Source organism: Odontesthes bonariensis, chromosome 22, assembly GCF_027942865.1.
Source record: "Odontesthes bonariensis isolate fOdoBon6 chromosome 22, fOdoBon6.hap1, whole genome shotgun sequence".
In the NCBI taxonomy this organism is placed as follows: Eukaryota; Metazoa; Chordata; class Actinopteri; order Atheriniformes; family Atherinopsidae; genus Odontesthes; species Odontesthes bonariensis.
Window position 1 is genome coordinate 7,656,760 of NC_134527.1, and position 22,836 is coordinate 7,679,595.

Here is a 22,836-nt window from a genome sequence, read left to right on the forward strand (position 1 = left end):
CCACGCATACATGTGGAGAACATGCAAACTCCACACAGAAAGGCCCCAGCTGGGAGTTGAACCTGGAAACGTCTTGCTGTGAGGCGACAGTGCTAACCACCACACCACCGTGCAGCCCCATTTTCTTTTGTTATTTGTAAAATTCTGATAAATTATATTCATTGTTCTTCGTCTCCGTCTTTACAAGCGGATCACATTGTTGTTCACTGTATTTGTCTATTTTTGACTCATGTGGTCAAAGAACACATGGTTCACAGTAGTTTTGAAAAAGTGTATCCGTGTCATGTGTGTGACTTGTTAGTTTCATGTATCTTATTAAGGTCATTCTGCAAATCAAAACCAGCTCTCCCCTGACTTATCTGGATTCTTGGCAGCTGGTAAGATTTGACTTTAGTTGCCTACATGTGACCCAAAGGATCTGTTTAGTAGTGTTATTGTTAGGGTCACGTTTGCTTCAACAATATTTCAGAACCATATGTTTTAGATGGTCTATCTATAAACTACATCAACTTAACCAGTTAATATTTAACAAAGAGCCAGCTTATTTCCACAATTTAGATTTGATCTGCAGGTTGTATATCCATACCCATCTATACTATCTATCGATACCCATCACTACGGTCTATGTAGACCGTTCAGACCGAAGTGTAGACCGAGCAGTCCCCTGCTTCCGAGCAGCAAACACCGTAACAGGTGCAGCTATCGGCAGGTGGCTGCACGCAGTGATATGAAGGGAGAGAAATAGCGCCAAGCGATGTGAGGTCTGGCTTTTTCTGGATGAACGATTTTGTGATGCAAATGTTTTACTCTTTTGAACACATATTTTGAGAAGCAAAGCGCTTTTTTTTTTAAGCCCCAGCCAACTAGCCGGACTACCTTCGTCAACGCCAAAACGAGGCTGGAACTCGGCTCACAAGACGCAGCAGGGGGTAAGTCAAATTTAATAAATGATATTGCTAATATGGGATGTCACACAGCTTCATGTCAAAAGAGGTGAACTATACCTTTAAACTATTTAACAAGGGGAGCACAAATAGCTCAATTAATTTCAATAAAAATAATAGGAATTAAACCTGGGGTGTATTGTTCCCATCAGGTGGTAAAGTATCACAAAGAGCCCACAGGGAAGAGGTCACGCAGTTGGATTGGTCTACATTATTTATTCACTTTACAACATTGTTATGATTATCATTACTTTTTTTTTCCAATAATGTCTTTGACTATTTTCTAATTAACTTTATTTTTGTTTTTGTTTGTTTGTTAAGCCACTTAACAATTAACCTATGAATCATTGAAGCATAAGGAAGGCACCTAACACAAGGGATGAATCAGTGTTGTGTCTACACATGACAAATAACTTAGCAAAGGTTCAGTGTTGATTAGTATCTATAGACACTTTGCTACCATTAGCCTGTTACAAAGACACTTAATTATATCCCATTTCATTAGCTGTATCTATAAAGATCTAAAATATCACACAGTTTTACAGATAAGAAATAATGTTTTTGCACCAAAAGGTTAGTCCTAAAGAGCTATTGGCTGAAAACTTGGCATTAGTAAGCATGGTGTGTAAGGCCTGAGATGTTTCCAGCCTAAAGACTATCTACTGCAGAAGGACAGTATCTGAAAATGAAATCAGAAGAAATCCAGCAAAAACCTGCTGCAGGACCTGAGAGATCCTTCTGGACCTTCAGCTGATCCATCTACTGTTCACTGAAGCCTAATCAGAAATGGTCTCCACAGAAGGGTGGCTGTCAAGAAGTCATTCTTAAGGAAGGGAAACGGGCAGAGAAGGCTGAGCTGTGCCAAATGACACAAGAAGTGGACTGAAAATCAGTGGCAGCGGGTCTGATGGAGGGATGAATCCTCCCCAGAGCCCGGAGCTCAACATTACTGAAGCAGAGTGGGATCATGTTGACAGAGAACGGAACACATGGCAGCCAACGTCCAAAGAAGAGCTTTGGAATGTCCTTCAAGAAGCCTGGAGAACTATTTCTGAAGACTATTTAAAGAATTTTACAAGAAAGCTTGTCTGAGAGGGTTCAGGCTCTGTTGGGGAAAAAAGTGGTAAAACCAAAATTAGACTGTCAAAAAATTCAAGATAGTTTATGCCTTGTGTACGGTATTTCCATTTATGTATTGACATGTTTAAAAAAAAATCACTTCAAATATTTACTCTTTCCCTGCCAAATATATCAGTAAATGAAGGCTTCCTCAAGACATGAGTACGATGCCGTGTCTCAATGCGAGCTGAGGCTGAATACTTATTCCTAGGAATTTGAGGAGGTGTGACAGACGAAAAATCCCGGCCAACTATTACAATTGTTCCAGGAGCTGCAGGGCAGGATCCATTGTGTGTTTTTTTTTTGGACATTTACTGGACACCAAAGCGACACTGATCATTCCAAGGAGGAAATATTATTTTCTACTTAGTTTGCATATTTGCATTTGACTTGACTACAGACTGCATTATATTTTGATGACTTATGGAGGGATGATGCATGTATAATTTTACAGATTGCTACAGAGCAATCAGTGTTTATTCTTACCAAGTTCCCTTTGGGAATATATTTTCCACAGCAAATCATTTCAAGCCATTTACGACGAGACATAAAGTCATGGCCAAAATGCATTCTTTTCAAAACTGCCGTTTTGTATTGCTCTTTTAATTAAGATTGATTTTTTTTTACTTTTTTGTGTGTGCATTTAAATCCCTGCATAAGTGGTTTAACCAATCTACAAAACATGCATATTATTAAACAGTCCCTGAAGTGTTCCTGTTTTGCAGAGTCAGAGAAGCCTTGGTGAATGTGTAGAATTCGTAAATATTTAGTTAATTAAAAGCACTGAAAGAAATGTCTCTTTCAGCACATGAACAACATTAATTTTTACAAAGAATGTGTATGAAAAGATTCTCTAGAGATAACTGTCTTGTCTGTCAGATTCAAGCCTGTAAAGTATGCATGCTATAATGCATTTATATGTATATTTACACGTTTGTTGCATCTACCTGCATTCAGTCACATTGATCATCTCATTAAAGCACAGTGGTCTGCAGGGAAGCCATAACCCCCGAGATTCATATAGATGGTAACTTTGTCACCTTCAGCGTAACCCCAAAACCAATCCAGCCTTCAAGACTCCCAGATCTCAGTCAGATTGAACTTCTGAACAGACCCAATCATTGTAATTCTCCTGGAAAATTACAGCTCTGAGACATAAGAGACATTTCTGTGTGCGTCTGGTCTGTTCTTGTGCTATTCCACAGAGGCCCAGCTAAGATATTAGCAGTCGATACTTGCTCTAAGCATATGAAACCATTGCAATTTATAGGTCTTGTTTTTGCTGATACAGCCTGCTGTCAAAATCATCAGCGTGTGCACACAAACACCGGTCCTTCTGGAGGCACGGAAATGCATACAGAGCAGACACACCACACAGCGCATGAATGAGTAAGGGGGAGAGTCTCCCTCTATTTCTTTCTCTCTGCCTCTTTTTCCCTGGCTGTTTATCTTTCGCTGTCTCTCCCACTCCCCAATACCTCATGCCATTCAGAGATTATCTTGTTTTCCTCCTCTTGCAAAAGCGGCAAACCCCATGAAGCTGGGATTTATGTTGGAAGCAGTCATTCACAACCATTCAGCTGTGTTTTTAAAAAATATTCTGTTGCTTCAAAGGATATAACTGTTATGTTGAATATTGCACGGTTGTAAGAGGGGCAGAGTTTTATATAAAAAAATATATATATTAGTGATTGAGAATATTCCACACATTGGACTAGCGTGTTGGACTAACTTTACAGTAGAATTGCATATTTCTTGCATAAAAAGTTGTCCTTATTTCTGCCAACCTGTGGCGTTACTGTGACAGTTTTGACTCAATGCATGTATATTTCTTCTTCTTTTCCTCTTAAAGGGGATAGAGAATCAAAATCGTCTTTTTCACGTTTTTGGTGTTAGTTCTGAGTCTCCCCGCTGTGGGGAGTACACACGAAATGCCAGCAAGTGCCAGAACCTCTGTTTCAAGTATTCCCCTTTTTTGAATATCCCCCAGAAAAAGTGCCAATCCGTTTTTGTGAAAAAGTGATGTCACTTTTTCAGCAATCGCCCCCCCCCTACACCCAAATCCACAGCCACCCCGTTTCAGACACGCCCCTTCGGCGAGAAACATGAACAGGTGAGCCTTCCAAGGCTGTGAAAGCGACTACGATCGTTACATATTCTTCCCCCGGAAAGCAATGTTCGCGATTAATGGCTTTTATTTATTTTTAACAGCATCCCCAGTACACAACCGCCGACTTTTCCTTTGCACTGCACATTTCACGGAGTACAGTTTCACAAACCTTGCACGATTCCGAGCAGGCTTCAGTCGGAATTTTGCTCAGTAGATGGTCAGTGCCGACAGGGACAGACAGACTGCAGCGAGGTGTGCACTCCGCTGAGAAGGTGATCGGCTGCAGCCTCCCATCTATCCATGACCTGCACGTCTCCAGGACTATGGGGCGAGCAGGTCGGATCACAGCTGACCCTTCTCTATTTGCACCACTCCCCTCGGGCAGGAGGCTTCGGTCCATTCGGACCAGAACCTCCCGTCACAAAAACAGTTTTTTCCCCCTTTGCAGATGGACTTATGAACACTTCATAATCACCTCATAACCTGCCCCAGTCACTTTACCATCATTAAAATTGCACTAATGAAGCTGCACTCTTGTTGCTCTGTATATACATTTTATATTAATATATTTTTATTCTTTATTTTTTATTATTATATCCTATGTTACATGTTTGCACCTTACGCCGCAGCAAATTCCTAGTTAGTGAACACTGTTCACTAACAATGGCAATAAAACAAATTCTGATTCTGATGAGCTTTCTTTTCAGTCAGTGTATTACTCTATAGCTCTGTTTTCAGTGAGAGCAAGGGCAGCCAATCAAGCAACGGCAACCGAATAGCGCCAACACCTACGTACATTTCATAATGAGGTTGCCAGATAAGCTCTGAAACGACGCCAATAAGGGCAAACGACGCATTCTAAACCCAGCATAGTAACAGCTGTTTCAGAGAGCCTTTTAAGGCTGAGTTATACTTCTTTTAACTGCCCTTGCGCTTGCGTCTTGCGCGTATGTTAATGGCTCGAGACGTTTATACTTCATTTTACTTTGTCGGCGGTTGCGTGTGCTGCGTGGCGATTCACCGCCAGGACAGTAGGTGGAGTAGCGGGTTTTTTCAATGACAAGCCTACTACGATGAAAGGAAATTCACCGCCAGGAGCTCTTTGGCAAGTCTCTCTTCCATAGATTCATGCTTCTTCTTCTTCTTGTAAATAGCCAGTATTTTGTCAGATTTTCAACACCTTGGGGGTCTAAACGACTACTTTCCCGCCTGAAAATGTTTCAAATGTTGCTAAAGTTATATATTTACAGTGTTTAGCCTATAGCTTAAGGGAAATCAGCTTTTCAGGCCGGCTGATTTCGGCTCGGGCAGGAGTGAAGTGCACTGTGTGTAAACGCTCTGCATTCTGTCAGATCGATCAAGTAGTAGGCGGTTTCGACCACAGCCAGTGGCTTGCGCTTGCGCTTGCGTCTTGCGTGAAGTTTAGAAAATTGAGATGACACGCAAGCAAGCAAGGGGGGGCTTGCAACCGCGCAAGGGCTTGCGTTGCTGCTTGCGTCTTGCGTTGCGTCTTGCGTTACCGACTATAAACCAGGCTTTAGGGAGGTTCTGAGCCATTAGGCTACAGACCCAACCAATTTTTTTTGGGCTACATATCACATCACAGAACAAGGATTAATGCCCCATTCAACTATTCTCTATCACCTTTAAGTTAGATTGTACCTGCCTCTTACATGTTCCAATATTATAGAAGCACTTATGTCCCTTTGGGTAGGCACCATTCTTTTAATTTCTAATTTAACCATGCCTCAGTGGATTTCCTTGTAAATCATATGTTTCTCATTTAAAAATGACAACTTTCAATTGGCCACAATGTGAATGCCAAAACCTTGATAGAGAGAGAGATAAAGTACAGGTGTGAGATCTTAAAGCTATCAAGGACTGATAAGTCAAACTGATAAACTCCACAGTCGTTCCTCCGGTGGCCCGATCTAACATACCTGTTTGTATCAAGTCACATTGTCAATAGCACACAGTGATTTGATCTCTGCCTCTGGGTCCTGTGATAATTACACTGCTATAGCATCAATGAGGATTTATTGGGCTTCCCTCCACAGTGCACAAAAGAGCTTGCCCTTAATCTTTGTGGGGCAAGATCCTTCGACTTTTTAGGGACGTGTGAAAAGCTCCATCGTTGCTTTATCCTCGACTGATCATTAGCGGAAATTAGCATGAGCTGGGATGAGGTGAGTGCAGGTGCTGCATGAGGAAAAACCAGAACAAGAGAAATACTTGCAAAGTTCATTCTCCTGGACAAATAGCCACATCATGACTGAGGGGCAAAGGACAGGGTAATCACCTGAGCATGGAAGGAAAGGTTTTCCTTTAACTGAACAAACTCATCCAAATTGATTTCACTTTTCACGTGAATGGAATAAAGTAACACTCACTCGTCTACACGGATAGCATTTCATTGGTCTGTGTCATGTGAAGCTAAGAGGACAAATACAGTTAAATAACTGCTCATACATCCAAGACTGGGATGGGAAAGCTTTTTTATTTTTTTATTTTTTGTGTTTTGACTGGAGATAAGCTGTACAAAATCAGGCAATGGTTTGTCAGATTGTGTTTCAACTTCCAATTGAATAATAGTGTGCTGACACACAGGGGAAAACTGCTGTACTACTGAAAGCAGAGTCACACAATCTAAGTATGTCATCCTTTTACATTTTAAAAATGCAGCTCATGAGGTTTTCCTTTTCACCGAAGCCATCCATGCTATTTATTCCTTTTGCCCCCAAGCATTTGAGAAATAGAGCCTAATGAAGCTGTACGTCTGTACATTGTTTAAAATGCTGTTTTCTTCTCATTTTACTTATTCTGTTGTGGAAAAATCCTTATCTGACATGCTTTTGCTTCACTGGTCACTAAGACACAAACAGAAAAAAGGAGCACCAGGTAAGAACGTGGCTCAAAATTAATGGTGATATTGCTATTTTAGAGTATGTTCGTCAAAGTAACTTTTACTTGCATAGAAGAGTTTACAGGTTAAAGGGTCTAATCGAATAGCCTGTCTTGCCTTAGAAGGTTAGTTACCAAGTCGAATGACCTAGAAGTACCTAATCAGCAGACATGATAAGAGAGAATCAAATTCTGTGAATGCAAAGGAAAGGATCCTCAGTGCTTTCTTTGTTATCTCCTTTAGCATACCGTAAGACACACTGAAACATAATTTAAGAAAGGAAAATTATGTAAATCTGTCCCACCATTTCCTGCAGCTGATATATTCACATCATGATATTTATTGTCCATACAGCCATACCAGTTGGAATTAGTGTGGAGACAATACATCTGAGGACAGGCGTGAAGTGAACGGCACAGGTGAAGAACATCTGATAACACATTTTGTGACTTACCTTTACTTTTTCATTTACCAACCATGGATGAAGTAATAATTAGAATTATTTTTACATAACAAAGCCTCAGTGAAACAAGACGACCATAGAGTGTCTTCAGTCAGGTTCTTCAGGTTCAGCTGCAGGACAGACGGCACAGGAGGTCATCCCTGCCTACAACAATAGCCACTGACTCTTTATAATTCAAATTAATTTCTTACTTATTCTTATCTTATTCTGCAAAGACAAATTTTCCCCTTTGTACCTTTCCTCAACCTCGTGATGCGTTCCAACAAAGTTTAGGAAGAGAGCACAGGAGCATTCAGGAGGTAATCTTTTCGACTATTCAAGCAAACCTTCAGTGTATGGCTAAAGGTCAAAATAGTCTCAAGGGTGTTGTGTTTTCAGTCAATACATGGTCCTCTTAAGCATGCTAAACTATCTATGTGCTTGTGTCTTTGTACATCTGTGTCTTATTCCCAAACCATCCAGATATAGGTCATAGGAGCCTGTATGTGGTGCCCTTGGCCTAAGCATATGAACTCTAAGGTCTGAACAAGGTGACTCCCACAGTGTGTAATTAAACAGCAAACTGCCTCACTAAACATGAAGCTGTCCTACTGAGCGCCTCCTCGCCCTGGCATCTGTTCCCGACACCAGGCCGGCTTCCTTTGCCCATTTTTCAAGTCTCTCTTCACACTGTCAAAGAAGTCAACAAACTAACAGAGGAGAAGAGGTGCTCCATGCCATCACACTGACAAGTTATAAGTCAGGAGCTCTGCGTGGAACTCACAAAAAGGATTTTGCTTCCCCTAAAGTGACACATTCAAAAGTGCCTCATTATACTGAACCTGCCACAACTCTGTGGTACCACTTATTAGACATCAGCAAAGAGCAGACTTTGAAGTTGAGGTTTAAGTATTCTTTGGGAAAAAATGTCGTGAAATGTCAAAGACAGCAACACGGAAATAGGAAGTGGTGTTCTCTTAGTTCTGTTAGCTCCACTGGTTCATGACATGTAAGCCATAATTCAACTTATAAATGACATCAACTTATAATATTGGGTGGACATATGAACATTTGAGTTTAGTTTAACCCAGTGTAGGCACGCGTTTTTTCTTCATACAAGAGCAGTCCTGCAGTGTAAATGTTTTTGTCAGTCTGTAGTTTGCCAATTGGAGCTGAAGTCATCATCTTTTGTTGGCAAAAGGATTTTCATAGACACTCATATTTCTCACTGTTTTTCCAGTGCAAGGAGTTTGAGTCAAACTTTGAATTATATCCTTTATTTATTTCATTGTATTTTCCTTCAGACAGATCAACAGTAAATAGATTTAGAACGACGGCGTGTGATGAAATTTTGGTAGGGATCATTATTTGGGAGCTTCCATGCTTCAGGGGGAAACCAGAAATAAAGCCTTTAAGAAAAATCTGACATATTCTGCATTCATCGATAGTTAATTAACCTCTACAGAAATCTTCTTTGAGGCCAAGCCAAAAAAAAAAAGTGCTGCACATGTGGCCTGCTCCAAGCATGCGGTGCCGACTTTGACACGACAGAAAAAGCCACAATGCGGGGTTTCAAAATCAAACACTCTCACACTCTGCTACAAGTAATGAAACCTTATATTTGTGTGGGTTTGAAAATGATTCCGTGCATTGGTGTTTAACCACAGTCACCCGTATGAAATAGCCTGAGACCATCTGCGATTTATGATTCGCTCCCAGCCTCTGGCAAGCCAGGCTGAATAATTTACATTGTGCTGCGGCGTACGTGCCCAGAATGTTTAATGCCAAAAATAGAGGAATGAGGGGAGAGAATAGGATGAGGGGACGGAGTCAAACGAGCCACCACTAAGGCTGGAAAGTGGCACAAAGTGGGTGGGTCGAGGGAAAGGGAGCGAGGACATGCTGAGTAATTGGCCAAATGTTGCTGAGTCACATGGAAGTCTTCTTGTGAGCCATACTAATCAGTGTGCCTCCAGTGTGTCACCAAGACATGATAAACACTGTATGCAGGACACTTCCCACTTCCTCTTTGCCATGAGAAAGTGATGTTTGCACTGAGTCTGTAATCAGTAGGTGAAAAGAAAACTAAAGTTGGTGGAAAGAATGGAAGCCATCTTTTTTTCCAGCAGCTGTCAAATTCTATTCATTCATGCTCAGATGAAAGTCGTAAATGGAAAACATCAAAAGAACAAATGGCTCCACAGTACATAAGCTTCGGAATAACAAATTAAGATGAGAAAGAGGAATGAAAAATAATGTGTTCTGGACTTTTCAGGATATCTGTATGGGGGTGTGGGTTTCAAAGAGTACATATTTGAAAAAAGGCCAGTTTTCTCCCTCTGTGCCTCCTGGCCATGAACCATGGATGGCTCCGACTCTCTCACAGGTGAATGCACCTTAACAAATGTTCAGCCCCACAGCTCTCCATTCTCCCAACGGCCCACCATAAACTGCAAGAGGAGGTGAAACCAAAAACATAATAACCCCTATTTTATACGGTTATAAGCATGCGCTCATTTGAAAAAAGGTCGCAAACACAAAGAGTCATTAACATTGCTAGAATTACAGAAAAATAATGACAATGGCTAAAACAAGGGACGCCATTTGTCACCGACATAAAAATGTGTCCTTGAGGATGCTTTTCTTGTGTCTTTGCTTGCTTACTTTTTGTGTTCAAACACAGATTGTGTTCTGCGATTATCTTCAACTGGTGCCAATCAGTCGACCTAATCACACTGGGAATTTAATGAAAGTGGAGGACCACAGGCAACACAAAGTTAAAGTGAGGCAGATAAGAAACTCCAGTGGCCTGTAATTGCACCTCATTGATCTGCAGAGTTTATAGATCCTTATCATCTCACATTATGTAAATTCTTCCTCTTTGCAATAGCATTAGTAGACACACTTGTGTCTATACTTATGACTGGAAATGGGTTTTTAAAGGTTACGTGCAAAGAGGCAAGAGTGGTAATTGAATCTTGATAAAAGACTGTACTTATTCAAATTATTATTTTCATTTTAAAAACTCTTTATTAACTTAATCCACTGCAAAACATGTCTGCCGTTTCAGTTTTTCTATGACAATTGAATTGAGTGTGGGTAGTTTGAGAAACCTTTCTCTTCTCTTCAAACACATCTCTTTTTAAATGTGCTTTATCCTAGAATTTTTTGTTCCATATCCCCTGAACTAAACTGGAAACTCTCTTGCTACCCATGTTCTACCCATGTGAGCTTATGTCCACAGAGACCCCATGGGCAGTTGACAGATGGCACGGTACTGCCAACACAGATGCCCACCTCTTATCTCCCACATCTTTGCCAAGATAAAACACACGAAGCAGGCATGGGATCAAACAGTTGGGGGAAACAAAATCTGAGGAAAATGAAAAAGCAAAAATATAGTATGTCTGACCAACAAAACTCCATAAGGTCTGTATTGTCATCCCAGACAGTGCGACACAACAGTACTTTGTACACTACATACCTCGTTTTTTTCAATTCAATGAAGATGTCAGACACCATATCAATGTGGATAAACTGATCTAATTGCACCGTTTTCAATTTCAGAAGTCTCGGGTGAATGAGGAGTATTAAAGTATTAGGTAGCCTAGCATAACTGGCAAAAAAAAAATCCCACAATTCCATTATTGGTTGTTCATTAAGTCATTCATAATTGAAATCTGCCGCAGAAACTGAAAAAGAAATATGAGCTGATACTTTAGAGTTGGCTCGAATTCTGTGGTCAATTACCCTTTACATTTTTCTTTTAATTATAAGGGTAGTTACATGAGCATTTAATGGAAAATCCAAAGCTGGTGTGTAGTTTAAGTGTTATTCGAACACTGCAGTTCAGCACTAACAGGTAAAAGAAACTGAAACCCTTTTTCCCTGATTACTTATTCTATACTATAAATTTAATGTATACTGTCTGACATAGTTAAATAAACACTTTTACATATCTAAAACCCAAGCCCAGGGTTGGTTTATAACATATTGTATAGAATTTGAGGGTACAAATTTGCAAAGGCACTGGCCAGGTTCTAAAACATTGACATAACACTTGAATTCCACTTCTCCCCTGTGCAACCAATACAGATACAAGTCCTGTTAATTGCTTGTTTGACATGTTTCAAGCAATTATTATGTCTGGTATTGTGTATATCCAAGCCCAGACACCTCAGCCCAAACCTGAGCTACAGTATGTGAAACACAGCACTCCAGATTGGAAACCAGCTTGGGGTAAAGGTTAATGGAAGCGACCTGCAAAACAGAGATTTGCACTAACCACATCTGCTGTGGAAACCTTGGCATCATTACATCCGTCTTCATTTATTCATTTTGTTTTAGAAAAAAAAAAGTTTCATTTTCACACCACTCAACATCCACCACATAAGCTGTTACTGGATATTTGTTTGATGATTCACAGTCTTGGGTGAACCTTAGGCACGCAGCGTCAGGCTGAAAATTGCCTTGAGGCAGGTTGAGATGATTCCGCCATGCTTAAGATCAGAGGAAATTAAAAAAGAAAAGAACACGAGAGAGAACAAGTCCCTGTCTAATGTGAACACGGGAACGACGGAGCAGAGCTGTCTCTCACCCTGGAGATAGCCAGAAAATAACTTGTGGTATCAGAATCTCTTAAACAGAACACATGCACCTGAAGGCCATCATTTTCACCTATTCAGGCTGGTCGTTAAACCACCCACTAAGGTTTCATCTGTCTTCGGAACTATTTTGTCAAATCCTTTCTTATTTTCGCTGTATTATGAGTTTTTTAACATTTGATGTGGAGTTTTTGTTTGTCAGAATGGTGCAGTGTTAGTAAAACAAGATAGATGGACATGCACACACTTATTTCTGTCTGACTCCACACAGACATACTTATGAAGCTGATCTCAAGCAATGAAAACAGGAAAAAAAAATCTGACATTTATGAGACTAACAGTGCAAAAATGTATTAAATATTTGTTAAACCGTATACAGACATTAATGTGTGTAGAATTTATAGATTCATTATATTTGTTACTAGGGCTGCACGATTATGGAAAAAATCATAATCACGATTATTTGGATCATAACTGAAATCACGATTATTAATCACGATTATGGAACAACGATAAACAACTGAATTTTACTGCACTTCTTTCCAAAAAAAACACAATTTTCAGTGCAGAATGTAATTTAAAATCACGAAATGAAATCTAGCTAAGAATGTACTATGTAAGGAATAAACAAAATAAAACTGAAATGCAATTATTATTGCATAAACGTTATAGCATGACGCTTGGTTATACAGATTAGTTGTGTTGCCTTGCGGTGCCGACACAACTCTTCCACAGTCTTTGCACAACACCTGCTTTTGTTGGACATCGCTAGCCCTGAATCCGAAGTAGCTCCACACAGCCGAAATTGAGCCCCTTCGAGGGACGAGCTCGTCCTTCTCACCAGAGAGACCGGCTGTGGGCTTACCTTCTGCCACAGCTTCAGCTTGGCTCTCGGTCATTTCAATCATCCTCACCACCAGTTTTGATTATTTAGAAATATTGTGGGTCATTTTATAACGATATGGGAAATTTAGTGTCTGAGTATTTGTAGGACTTGCGTTCCATTTGATTTCAACAGTTGTCTGAAAGACCTCTATCAGCACTGCCATTGAAATGACTGAAGTCCTCAGCAACAGCGACTTGAAAAACTTTTCCTCATTCGAATGTTGCTCGGCAACAGACACAGTTCCAGTTTGGGGAGTGTTTTGGTACATATTACTTTTAAAAAACTTTGTTTTGCTCCTGCAAGTCACAATTACTCATGACAGGGAACAGCTATGGTTGGTTACATAGTGTCAAAACAAAGATTTCCTAATCTTTTTTAAACAAGCACAAAGGAAGAGAGATTTTTATTACCTCAGAAAACCAACTACTTTTTTGCCTTCCACTTTTCTTTTTTTTTCCTGCAAGTGTTGAATAAACCAATGAGCAATTCATTGGTGGGGTAAAGAGATGGGGGTAAACCACACACTTATTTTTCTTTAGAGGAGACATCACTTCTGTCGCCCACAGGCTGGCATTGTCGGTATCTCCATAACTTCACAGGGTATTAATTGTTTCAGCGCCGTCAGCAGAATGGCCTCTGCTTGTTGAACTGAATCCAGAAGTAAAGTCATCTGCCAAATTGCACGGCAGCGGATACAGAGGCTGCCGCAGTGCAAGATGCTGAATTTTAAGATGGTTTTGGAGATTGTCTGGCTTCTTTAAAAGGTGCTGTGTAAATCGGTAGCCAGCACAGAGTGCAATGAATCGGGAGCCTGGTCAATACGCAGCGGGCAGGTGTATCACAGCTAATTACTAATTATCAAGAATGGCTTACTGTAAAAAAAAAAAAAAAAAAAAAAAAAAAATGGAAGGACGGAAGGAAAGAAAAAGAAATTGACCAAGCTGTCTGGGGAGTAACTCTCATTGGCATTTATATTAGACACTCTTAATGTTTGAGAATGCAGTTTATAAGCTGATCAAAAGAAGAGGGGTGTTTTTGGGGCTGTCATGTACTGTTAATTAGTGCAGGAAGGATTGCAGGAAATAACACCCCCTTCTAGATGAAAAAGCTTTTTGAAGAGACTTCCATTAAAAAAGTCCCACTTTCCACAGTAAAAGACACGTCATTATAATAGAATTTGCTTTTAGCGTATGAGGGATGGCCTCAATAACTTCCAAGGACAAAAAAAAAAGACTATGTGGATCGTGCCAAGCAACAAGTGTAATTCAGACTGGGTTTTGAAATAATGTGCTCCAGTTTTGATGTTGTTGCAGAGTTTATATAAAGATGTATGACAAACTAAAGGAGAAACAAGCAGAAGGTGTTTTGGAGAGGGGTAAGGTTCCTATGTGTCCCCTGAAAAGCTGCAACGCACCTTATAATACTATTCCTCCAAAGATATCCCCTTTTGCAGTGTTTCTGATGTTGGTGAGGATTAAACTCCACCACAAAAATCTAAATCTGTGTCCTGGTGAAAGCGAACGTTTGTCTATTCTCACAAAGTAACATGAATCAATGGTGTGTTTTGTCTGTTTTCATGTGTTTCACTGCACACCATACAGTGTGAAGAGTTGACATCTGCTGCCTGATGTCATGAAATAGCTTAATCATAATGTGCCAAGTTATGTCATCTGTTGTCACGATACATCCTTTTTAATTTCTCCTGTCATTTCATGCTATGTACAGTGAAAGGGATGATACCCGGCCCTGTATTTTGAGCCTTACCCCCACCATTTCCTGTGTCATTGTAATGGCTCAAAAAAACTTGAGATTTGTCTAAATAACACACAGAGGTGTTTGCCCTAAGTGGAGAGTTATTTATCCCACATTGTCGGTACATCGCAGAGACAGTATCATATGATTAATGTAATTTCCATTCTCATCGAACCATTCAGCATGACAACATCCCTTGTCTTTATATATTGTGGATCCAGGGATCTAAATGAAGATGCCCCTTTATTCACTAATTCTACTAAAACAGTTGCCAGCTAAACAACTTTGTAGCTGAAGCTCCTTCCATCTGTGCCCCAACTACAAATCATATTTCAAAGTCACTTAGATCTCCTCCATTTACCATCTTGATACAAAATCAGAATCAAGTCGGCCTGTTCAGCAATTTTCTACATGCCACACAGTTTAATTGGACCATACAATGCACCTGTGTGGGAGCATCTGCATTCATTGTGCCTCTCCACTCACTGATTTATTCCTTTTATTCTTCAATTTGTCACCCATCTGTAGCTATATCTGAAGAAAGGGACAACATGGATTAGTAAGCCAGAGCAGATGCAATGCACATTAAAAATTTAGCTGCCTATTTCATCCCTAAATACACCCAAGCTTAAAAGGCATCTGGGCTGACACAGAGGGGGGCATTGCATTTTCAAATACAAGTTAGTGCAGAATGTTAAGAAGCATTTTATTCCCCACTTTTCGATGAGGAGTTTGATGAGGAGAGCAGAAACTGAAAAAGCACAGAAACAAGGTATCAGCACTGGACAGTTCCAGGAGTATTCGTCGCACTAAAACTAACCAGTTCAGCACCATGGACAGCGCCCTGCAGCAGTGTGCGTTTGTTCACTCCATACGCAGCTTTATGGTGTGGTGGGTCAGACTTCTAGGCGTTTATTTGTCACTTGAGGAAAATAAATTCTAGTCTCTAACCACTAAGTTAACAATAACACCTTCAAGCCAAACCCAAACCATAACACAGACCTAAATGTAACCCTAAAACCACCCAAACATCCCCAAAGATTGTCCAAAATGCCCCCACGTTCCTCAAATATATTCAAAAATGCTCATCATAAAAGCGATCATAAACTAGTCAGAGAGGGGGATAGAGGCAGACAATATTAAGATCCTCTGGTATTCAAGACATTAGACACACGTGTCCTTTTCATTTTGAACAGCGATGATATTTCTTAGATATTTCCGCACACTCAAGCAGACAACGAGTCTGCTGAAACGTGGTTCTCTAACATGTGGGCGAGGATCCACGGTGGTTGCCTGTCATTCCATTTTGTCTAAGGGAACATTCCTTCAAACCATTCCACCATCACACTCAACTCATGACGCACCCGTGGACGAGCTCCTGGATCGTAGTCTCACCAGAAGAGGGCATTCCGATTCTGCCTGACAAAGTTGCTTTGACATGCAGACGTGATTAACAACAGCGTCACGTTGCATTTCAAACCGAACATCGGCGTGAACGAAAGGAACATTGGGATTAAAATGTGGCCGTTTGGATACCCATCCCATGACACTCGTTGACTGCGTGTCACAGAGACTTGGGGATAACCTGCTATTACTTTCCTTTGTGCGCCATGCGCGGATCGGACTGAGCATCCTTTAAGAACAGAAAACGAACAAGGGTGACTGGGAATCGTAAGGCTGCTTGACTTCAGTGGGAAATAACGTCCTTTCTTTTTTCTTTCCTTCTTTTTTTTTCTTCGCATCGAGCCGCCGCTTCTGTGAAGTTTTGTGGTCGGATTTTCGCGGAATCGCTTTGCGCATGCAAGACTGACATGACTTACTTGGATGTGGCTTCCTTACTGTCTGCGCCTACTGCAGTGCTCTTTTTGGCAGTTACTTGAAAAAAAAATAGAGCGACCCTTTGCTGCGAGGGCTTGGAAAAGGAGTTCTGAAGCCGGATTTGTACGCTTTTAATCTGGAGTTGGGAGTAAATGACATTCGCTCCGGTTGAGTTGTACGGTTATAGAAGCAAAACTAAACCGCATAACATATCCAGGTCTGGGAGAGTAAAGGGCAGGTGCGCTTTGGAGTCGGCGGCTGCGCGAAGAGACCGGACTAGTGGATTAGGACGATACCTGTCTGTGGAGAGCGCATCATGCGGACTCGGATGTCGCGCACCAGGAGCCATTAAAACCTGTAGGCTGGAGCTAACAGATAAGCCGATATGGGTAAGTTTGTGTTTCAGTCTTTAAGGGTAGCGTAGGCTGTTGCGAAAAATTCTCCACTTGACCCCCTTTTTTCTCATAATGCACCGCAAAACGTATTTTCCCTTCCGAGTGCCCAGAATGAGATGATTGCATTAAAAATAGACAAATCCTGAAATACGTTCCTGTGTGATCTTTTGAGCGTCTTAGTGTTTCTAATAAACTGGTTTGGAAAGCTTGAGGAATGTGACTGGAACCTGCCAGTCGCAGAGCTGCAATGTGCCCCCCCCCCCCGCCACCTCTAACACCCCCATTCGTTTCCTGGTAGCACGGTTTAGTAGAGACTCGGATAGTTATCATTTGTTTTTTTTCCAAGACTGCGCGATGAAAGATTCAACCCAGAAAACGCGACTAAAGCAACGAATCCTGTTTCATTAAATGAGGACCGTCGGTTGTTTTTCTTAGTTAGAGCGGCTGGGTTGATTGATATGGACCGGAATGCAAATGACCGTACATGTTGGAAGCCAGTCAACTTTATAAAGCGTGGTTCTGCATAATCATTTGCCATTTGTCCTCTCAGTATGCACGAATCCGGCTATCCAGTAGCATCCCGGTGCTAAAGCCTGACCCCCAAACTCTTCGGTCGTGGGGGGATTTTCTTCGTGGACTGATTTTCATCCCCGTCGTGTTCTGCACCTGCTATCAGGGGAGACTCCTCAAAAGCGAGCATTGAACTGTGCGCCTGTGTCCGTGCGTCTTAACGCATTTTGATATCACATTTATGTGTTCGACGCGCGTGCACGTTTTCCCCATCTTATTCTCACTTCTAATCAGAACTTAGCCTACCATTCCCCCACTCATCTGTTTCCCGCACGCGTGCGCACAGTCACCCACTCACGAGCCACTCCGCATGCTCCCTTTCATTTAGTGTGTAACCCTTTATCCCGCGAGCTCCTTCTGCACCTCTTGCTTTTCCTCCTGGTCCGACTTATTCTTCTTAGCCTTTCTTAACCCGCATGCACATAACCAAGTTCAATGGTGGTGCTGCGAGACCGCATGATATATCGACCCACTGTAGGTTACTGCACCACATCAATATGAACTACAACAGCACACAAAGCGGCTAAAAATCACAACTTTTGGCAATGTGTAGCCATGCATTTGCTAAAAATTATTTGATGTTTATGTGGCGTTGTCGTCTCTGTTTTTTTCCACCAATGTAGCTGGCTGGGAGCCTCTTCATTAACACCGTGCTTGACACTTATGTTTCATGGACCAAATCATTAGAGATCTGGCTCTCAGAAATAGAACAGTGGGTTGGAGGTGCAGTCTGCAGAGCTTTGAGAGGAAACTAGAGATCCAACTGGCATTCCACGCAACATCTTTGCATTTAAACAGCAAATTGGCTGTAACTGGAAGAATGTCTTCATGTCTTTGAAAATACAAATTAAAACAATTTTGGTTTTAATTTCCCACAGTGGCATTAAAATTCAAGAAATATTTTCAGTGGTTTGTCTGTAGGTTCAGCGTAGCTCAATAATGGCAACAGATGACATTCTTCTGGCCCTGCAGCGTCCAACAAGCAGCACTCTGCAAATGTCAGGTGAAGCAAGTGTACAGATGAGATCAACAGGCCCTGTGAGGGCAGTCTCTTGGCTTTTTTTATTTGTACATTTACCTATTTTGAAGAAGGAAACAAATTCATGCATTGTGAGAGACTTCAGAGAAGATATACATTATCTGCAGTGTTTGTGCCTTATTTTGGAGTACGGTGGTTGAGTACGCACAGAGTTGGAATTCAATTATTTCATGTATTTCAAGGTTTCTAGAAATATCCAATCACAGCAGTCTATTTATCACTCAGTGTATATTAAGCCTAGAGATTCATTTTTCCAAAAGCTATATTTACATGTTCTCAAAATACTCCTGATTTGTAACCACAATCATTTTAGTTACACAAATCTGGTGTATGTCACGTAGCAATATGTTTTTGTGTACCCTCGCCATAAGGAAAAATAACCAAATTGTATAGGAATTATGGCAGGCTTTAAAGATATAACAACATTACTTTTGAGGTAATTTGGGATTTTTTCACAAATGCAGTTGATAATCCTTTTCGATTTGTAGTTTCTTGAAACTCATAAGAATGAAAACATTTTAAATGCAACAGACATATCCAAATATTCACGCAATATGCTTGATACAAATATACTTTTACTTGTTGAATCTCACCCTTTACGATGGTAGCATTGGAGCATTGTGAGTGTGACACAAGGCATTTGGGATATTGCATGCAGAGAGGTCTATGGAAAAAGCAAAACATGAGAATTAATAAATACATTTCAAATAGCATCCTCAATTTTGCAAAAAAAATATATATTAATCACTCATAAAGGTTTTTAAAAAACTACTTTTCATGAGAAAGTTGATATATTTAATGTTATATTTAAATAATTAATATTTAATAACTTTAAATGTAGTACACATTTTATTAAAAAAAAAAGACTGGTAGTTTTCCAAAAAAATTAATCTGAAGACCTCTTCATTTTCTTGTCAGAAATGATCATGTAGTGTTTTTTCATTTTCCTGGAGGCTTTGCTTCTGGTTTGCAAACTATGAGCTCTGTTCATTACACTCATACGGAAACATTTATTTTTTCAGTCTTTAGAAACACTCCCCAAGTTTTCTTAAGATTCAATTGGCAATTACAGTGAAACATGGCTATGGTTTAATTGGGAAGTGTGTTGTGTGAGTAATGCATATTGCAAAGTGTTTGCCGACAGAGGTGTTCACACAACCCGTTCTGATGACAGAAAGGGAAATAGCCACACTGATCAACAGCAGTAAATGTCTTACACAGTTACGCAGTTACAAACGTTGACATGGTTATGGCTTGAACATTTTTATATTCATGCATTTTGATTCTTGTCATGTCATTGAATGCTGTCCTACAGAAAACAACATCCCAGGGTTTAAACATCATCTCATAATTCATAATTCACAAACATTGATTGTGACACCATTATATATATATATATAAAAATTGGACAAATGTACATGTTACATGTTCTGGATTTGATAGCTTGAAATCAGCCATATATTCCCAATCTGATTTCCCAGCCTTCTCCCTACCACTTGTCCCAACCCCTGTAATCAACAGAGGCATGGTGCTGATATATTTTTAGGCATTCAGTAGAAGTGGTCATCTAGCTCTTAAAACAATGTGTTTGGGGCCATTTAAATAGCAAGATAACCACTAACCCTCCATGTCCAAAAGACAAGGGTTTGAGCTTCAGGGCCAAGAGGAGAAATTGAGTTTGTACTTTTAGATTTTAGGATGAAAGTAATGTGAACTTTGTGAAACATGTTCCCTGTCTCATAAGTGGCAATAAAAGCCTGGTTGATGCACAGTTATGACTTTCTTTGCCTCCTCATTGACTGTAAAAGTAAGTAGTATGAGCCAGGCATCAATAAGACACTTAGGGTAAAGCCAGAACTCTCCCTTATTAGCATTAGCACCGGCAGATCTAGAGGTTGCTGTACTTCAAGTTGTAAGTACCTGGAACACAAGTGCTATTTTGCAGTTTTCTGCCAAGCTTATGTCAGTGTGTCTAGTTTTCAGCAGAATACATCCAGCCCACTCCAGTGCCATCTTTTCTTCTTCTTCATTTTTCTTTTTGTCTGCTGGAGAGTAGTGGGGTGCATTACAAACACCACCAGGAATGCAGGAATCACTTGCATTAAGAGCACTACCTTTTCTAACAGCGTTAATATGAGGTGGCGTTAATGTTGTAACATTGTCATATAACGCTTTTATTATCACATTACCTTTGACAGCCTTAATACTAAAGCATATTTGTGCACAAGATCCATGATATTCCCTACAGTGCTGTTCTAGCTAACCAGAGTAAGAAATACAAGACAAACAGCAACAGGGCAGAATGTTTTCCAACCATTGTTGAAATGGGTCTAGCTTGGCAGGCTTCACTATCATCACAAAGATAATTGGAGACTAATGAGTTGGCTTCGGCTGATTTGGGGGACATCCTTCCTTATGTGTTCGGCTGCTGTCCAGCCTCTGTGGAGTCAAGACTGAGACTGGTAGCAGTTTTGTCAATGACAGACTGCAAACAGCAATGAGGCACTCGTGTGTGCTCAAAGTGCACCAGTTAGTGAGTCCATTTGCCAAGTTATTAAGCTACATTTGGTTTTATTTTAGGTCAGCAGTAAAGTGCACTTACTCCCTCTATGTGTTAGGGTTGAGAGGCAGAAATAGCTATCTTCTCCTGCTGAGGACAGCAAGGCTGTCTGCTACAAAACAAAGCACTGCACACATGCCTTTAGACATGGTTTAACTTCTACATAAAAAATTAAAAAAAGATTTATCATCTATCTGCCTTGGATAGCCCCAAAATGTGACATAAAGATGATAAATACATTGATATATTTCCATATATGATACCAAAAAGTAGGCCAAAAGAAATATGCATAATAAAAGGTCGATTTAAAAGCAAGCAAGAAGGAAAAAACATTGGAGAAGAGTTCAAATGGAAATCAACAAGAGATACATGGGGACAGAGAATGCAGCTATGACCACTTACATAAAAACAGACGTCACATTATAGAAACATCCTCATGGCTACAAGGTTGAAGGGGTGAAAAATTCAGCGTGATGGATACCAAAGGAGAAACTCCATGTAGGAGATTTAGCAAAAGAACAGCAATGATGAGAGATGCATCAGGTAAGAGGTAATACAGACACAAACCCCTTGAGTGACACCTCAGAGGATAACTTGTGCTGCTTTGAGAATAAGATTAGAGGAAGAGTGGGGAAGGAGATGGCTTACAAAGGTATTAGTACATAGATCTCTCATTAAATCGCATACAGTGTCAGTAAGGGGGAGAGGCGTGTCTTGTGAAGCAACCTCTATCTCCAAAAGATGCTAGAATCACTCCTAATAACATAAGTATGTTCTACACATGGGAGAGTATTTTTTTTCTTTTTTCCCACAACATCTTGGAATAGAAGGACAGCATTTAGAATATATTCATGTCTAACAACCAAACATTTTATTCTCCAGTCAAACCTTTTTTTTTCTTTGAAAGCACCACACATCAGCATTGTTCTATTGCTCAGTTCTTCTGTTTTCTGTACCTACTTTTTCTATCAATTGTAAGCCTTTGAGGCAACAAATTGTCCCAATGCAGAAATGCTGCATCTTGCGATTACCGTCTCACTCTTTCTGCAGTGTGGAAGTTAAAGTTTTACAAAAGTGTGATCCAAGATGAAGAAATGTGATTGATGTAGCTGTTGGTATAATCAATAGCCAGCGCAAATCATCTGCACAGTACCATGGTTCCCTCCACCTGTAAGGAATGATGAAAGATTCCTCTGAAAAAACAAACAAGTGTTTCTCTCTCCATCACACCCTTAGACTCAGACAAATACACATACAATACCCATATGGGCTCAACAGATGCTTGGTGATGAGTGAAATGGCTGTATTCGATACCATATGCTGTATAATGCCTCTCAGCCACTCCATGTCAGACACTTATTGATTACAAATGCTCAAAGGATTATTGAAATTTTACAAATTTGAGGTCATGCTTAAGTGCCTCAACTGTGCAACAACTATCCCCAATGCCAAGTTTCAGGCTGAAATTCAGCGTCAGGGTAAGACATCTACATATGGCACATTCATTTTAATGAGGTGGTGGATTCACTGTGGCGCCTGCCAATGCATTATGCTTTTTGTAAGCTAATTAAAGGACCGACCACTTCTATCTAGACATATTAATCTTATCTCAGTCTGATGATGGTAATAAAGTCCATACTTGACGATATTGCCCTGAGAAACACACATAGGCAGCGCATCCCCTCATACTACCTC

The 22,836-nt window shown here is 40.4% G+C and overlaps 1 protein-coding gene across 1 annotated transcript in view; it reads left to right on the plus strand.

Moving 5' to 3' along the window:
• Window positions 1–16,075: 16,075 nt before the first annotated feature.
• The window catches only part of LOC142372884 (leucine-rich repeat transmembrane neuronal protein 4), a 107,832-nt gene continuing 101,071 nt past the window's right edge, over window positions 16,076–22,836 (plus strand). The window contains exon 1 of the mRNA XM_075455886.1: window positions 16,076–16,966. Within this exon, the coding sequence (XP_075312001.1) occupies window positions 16,963–16,966 (4 nt within the window). The 5' untranslated portion in view covers window positions 16,076–16,962. The remainder of the gene's footprint in view (window positions 16,967–22,836) is intronic.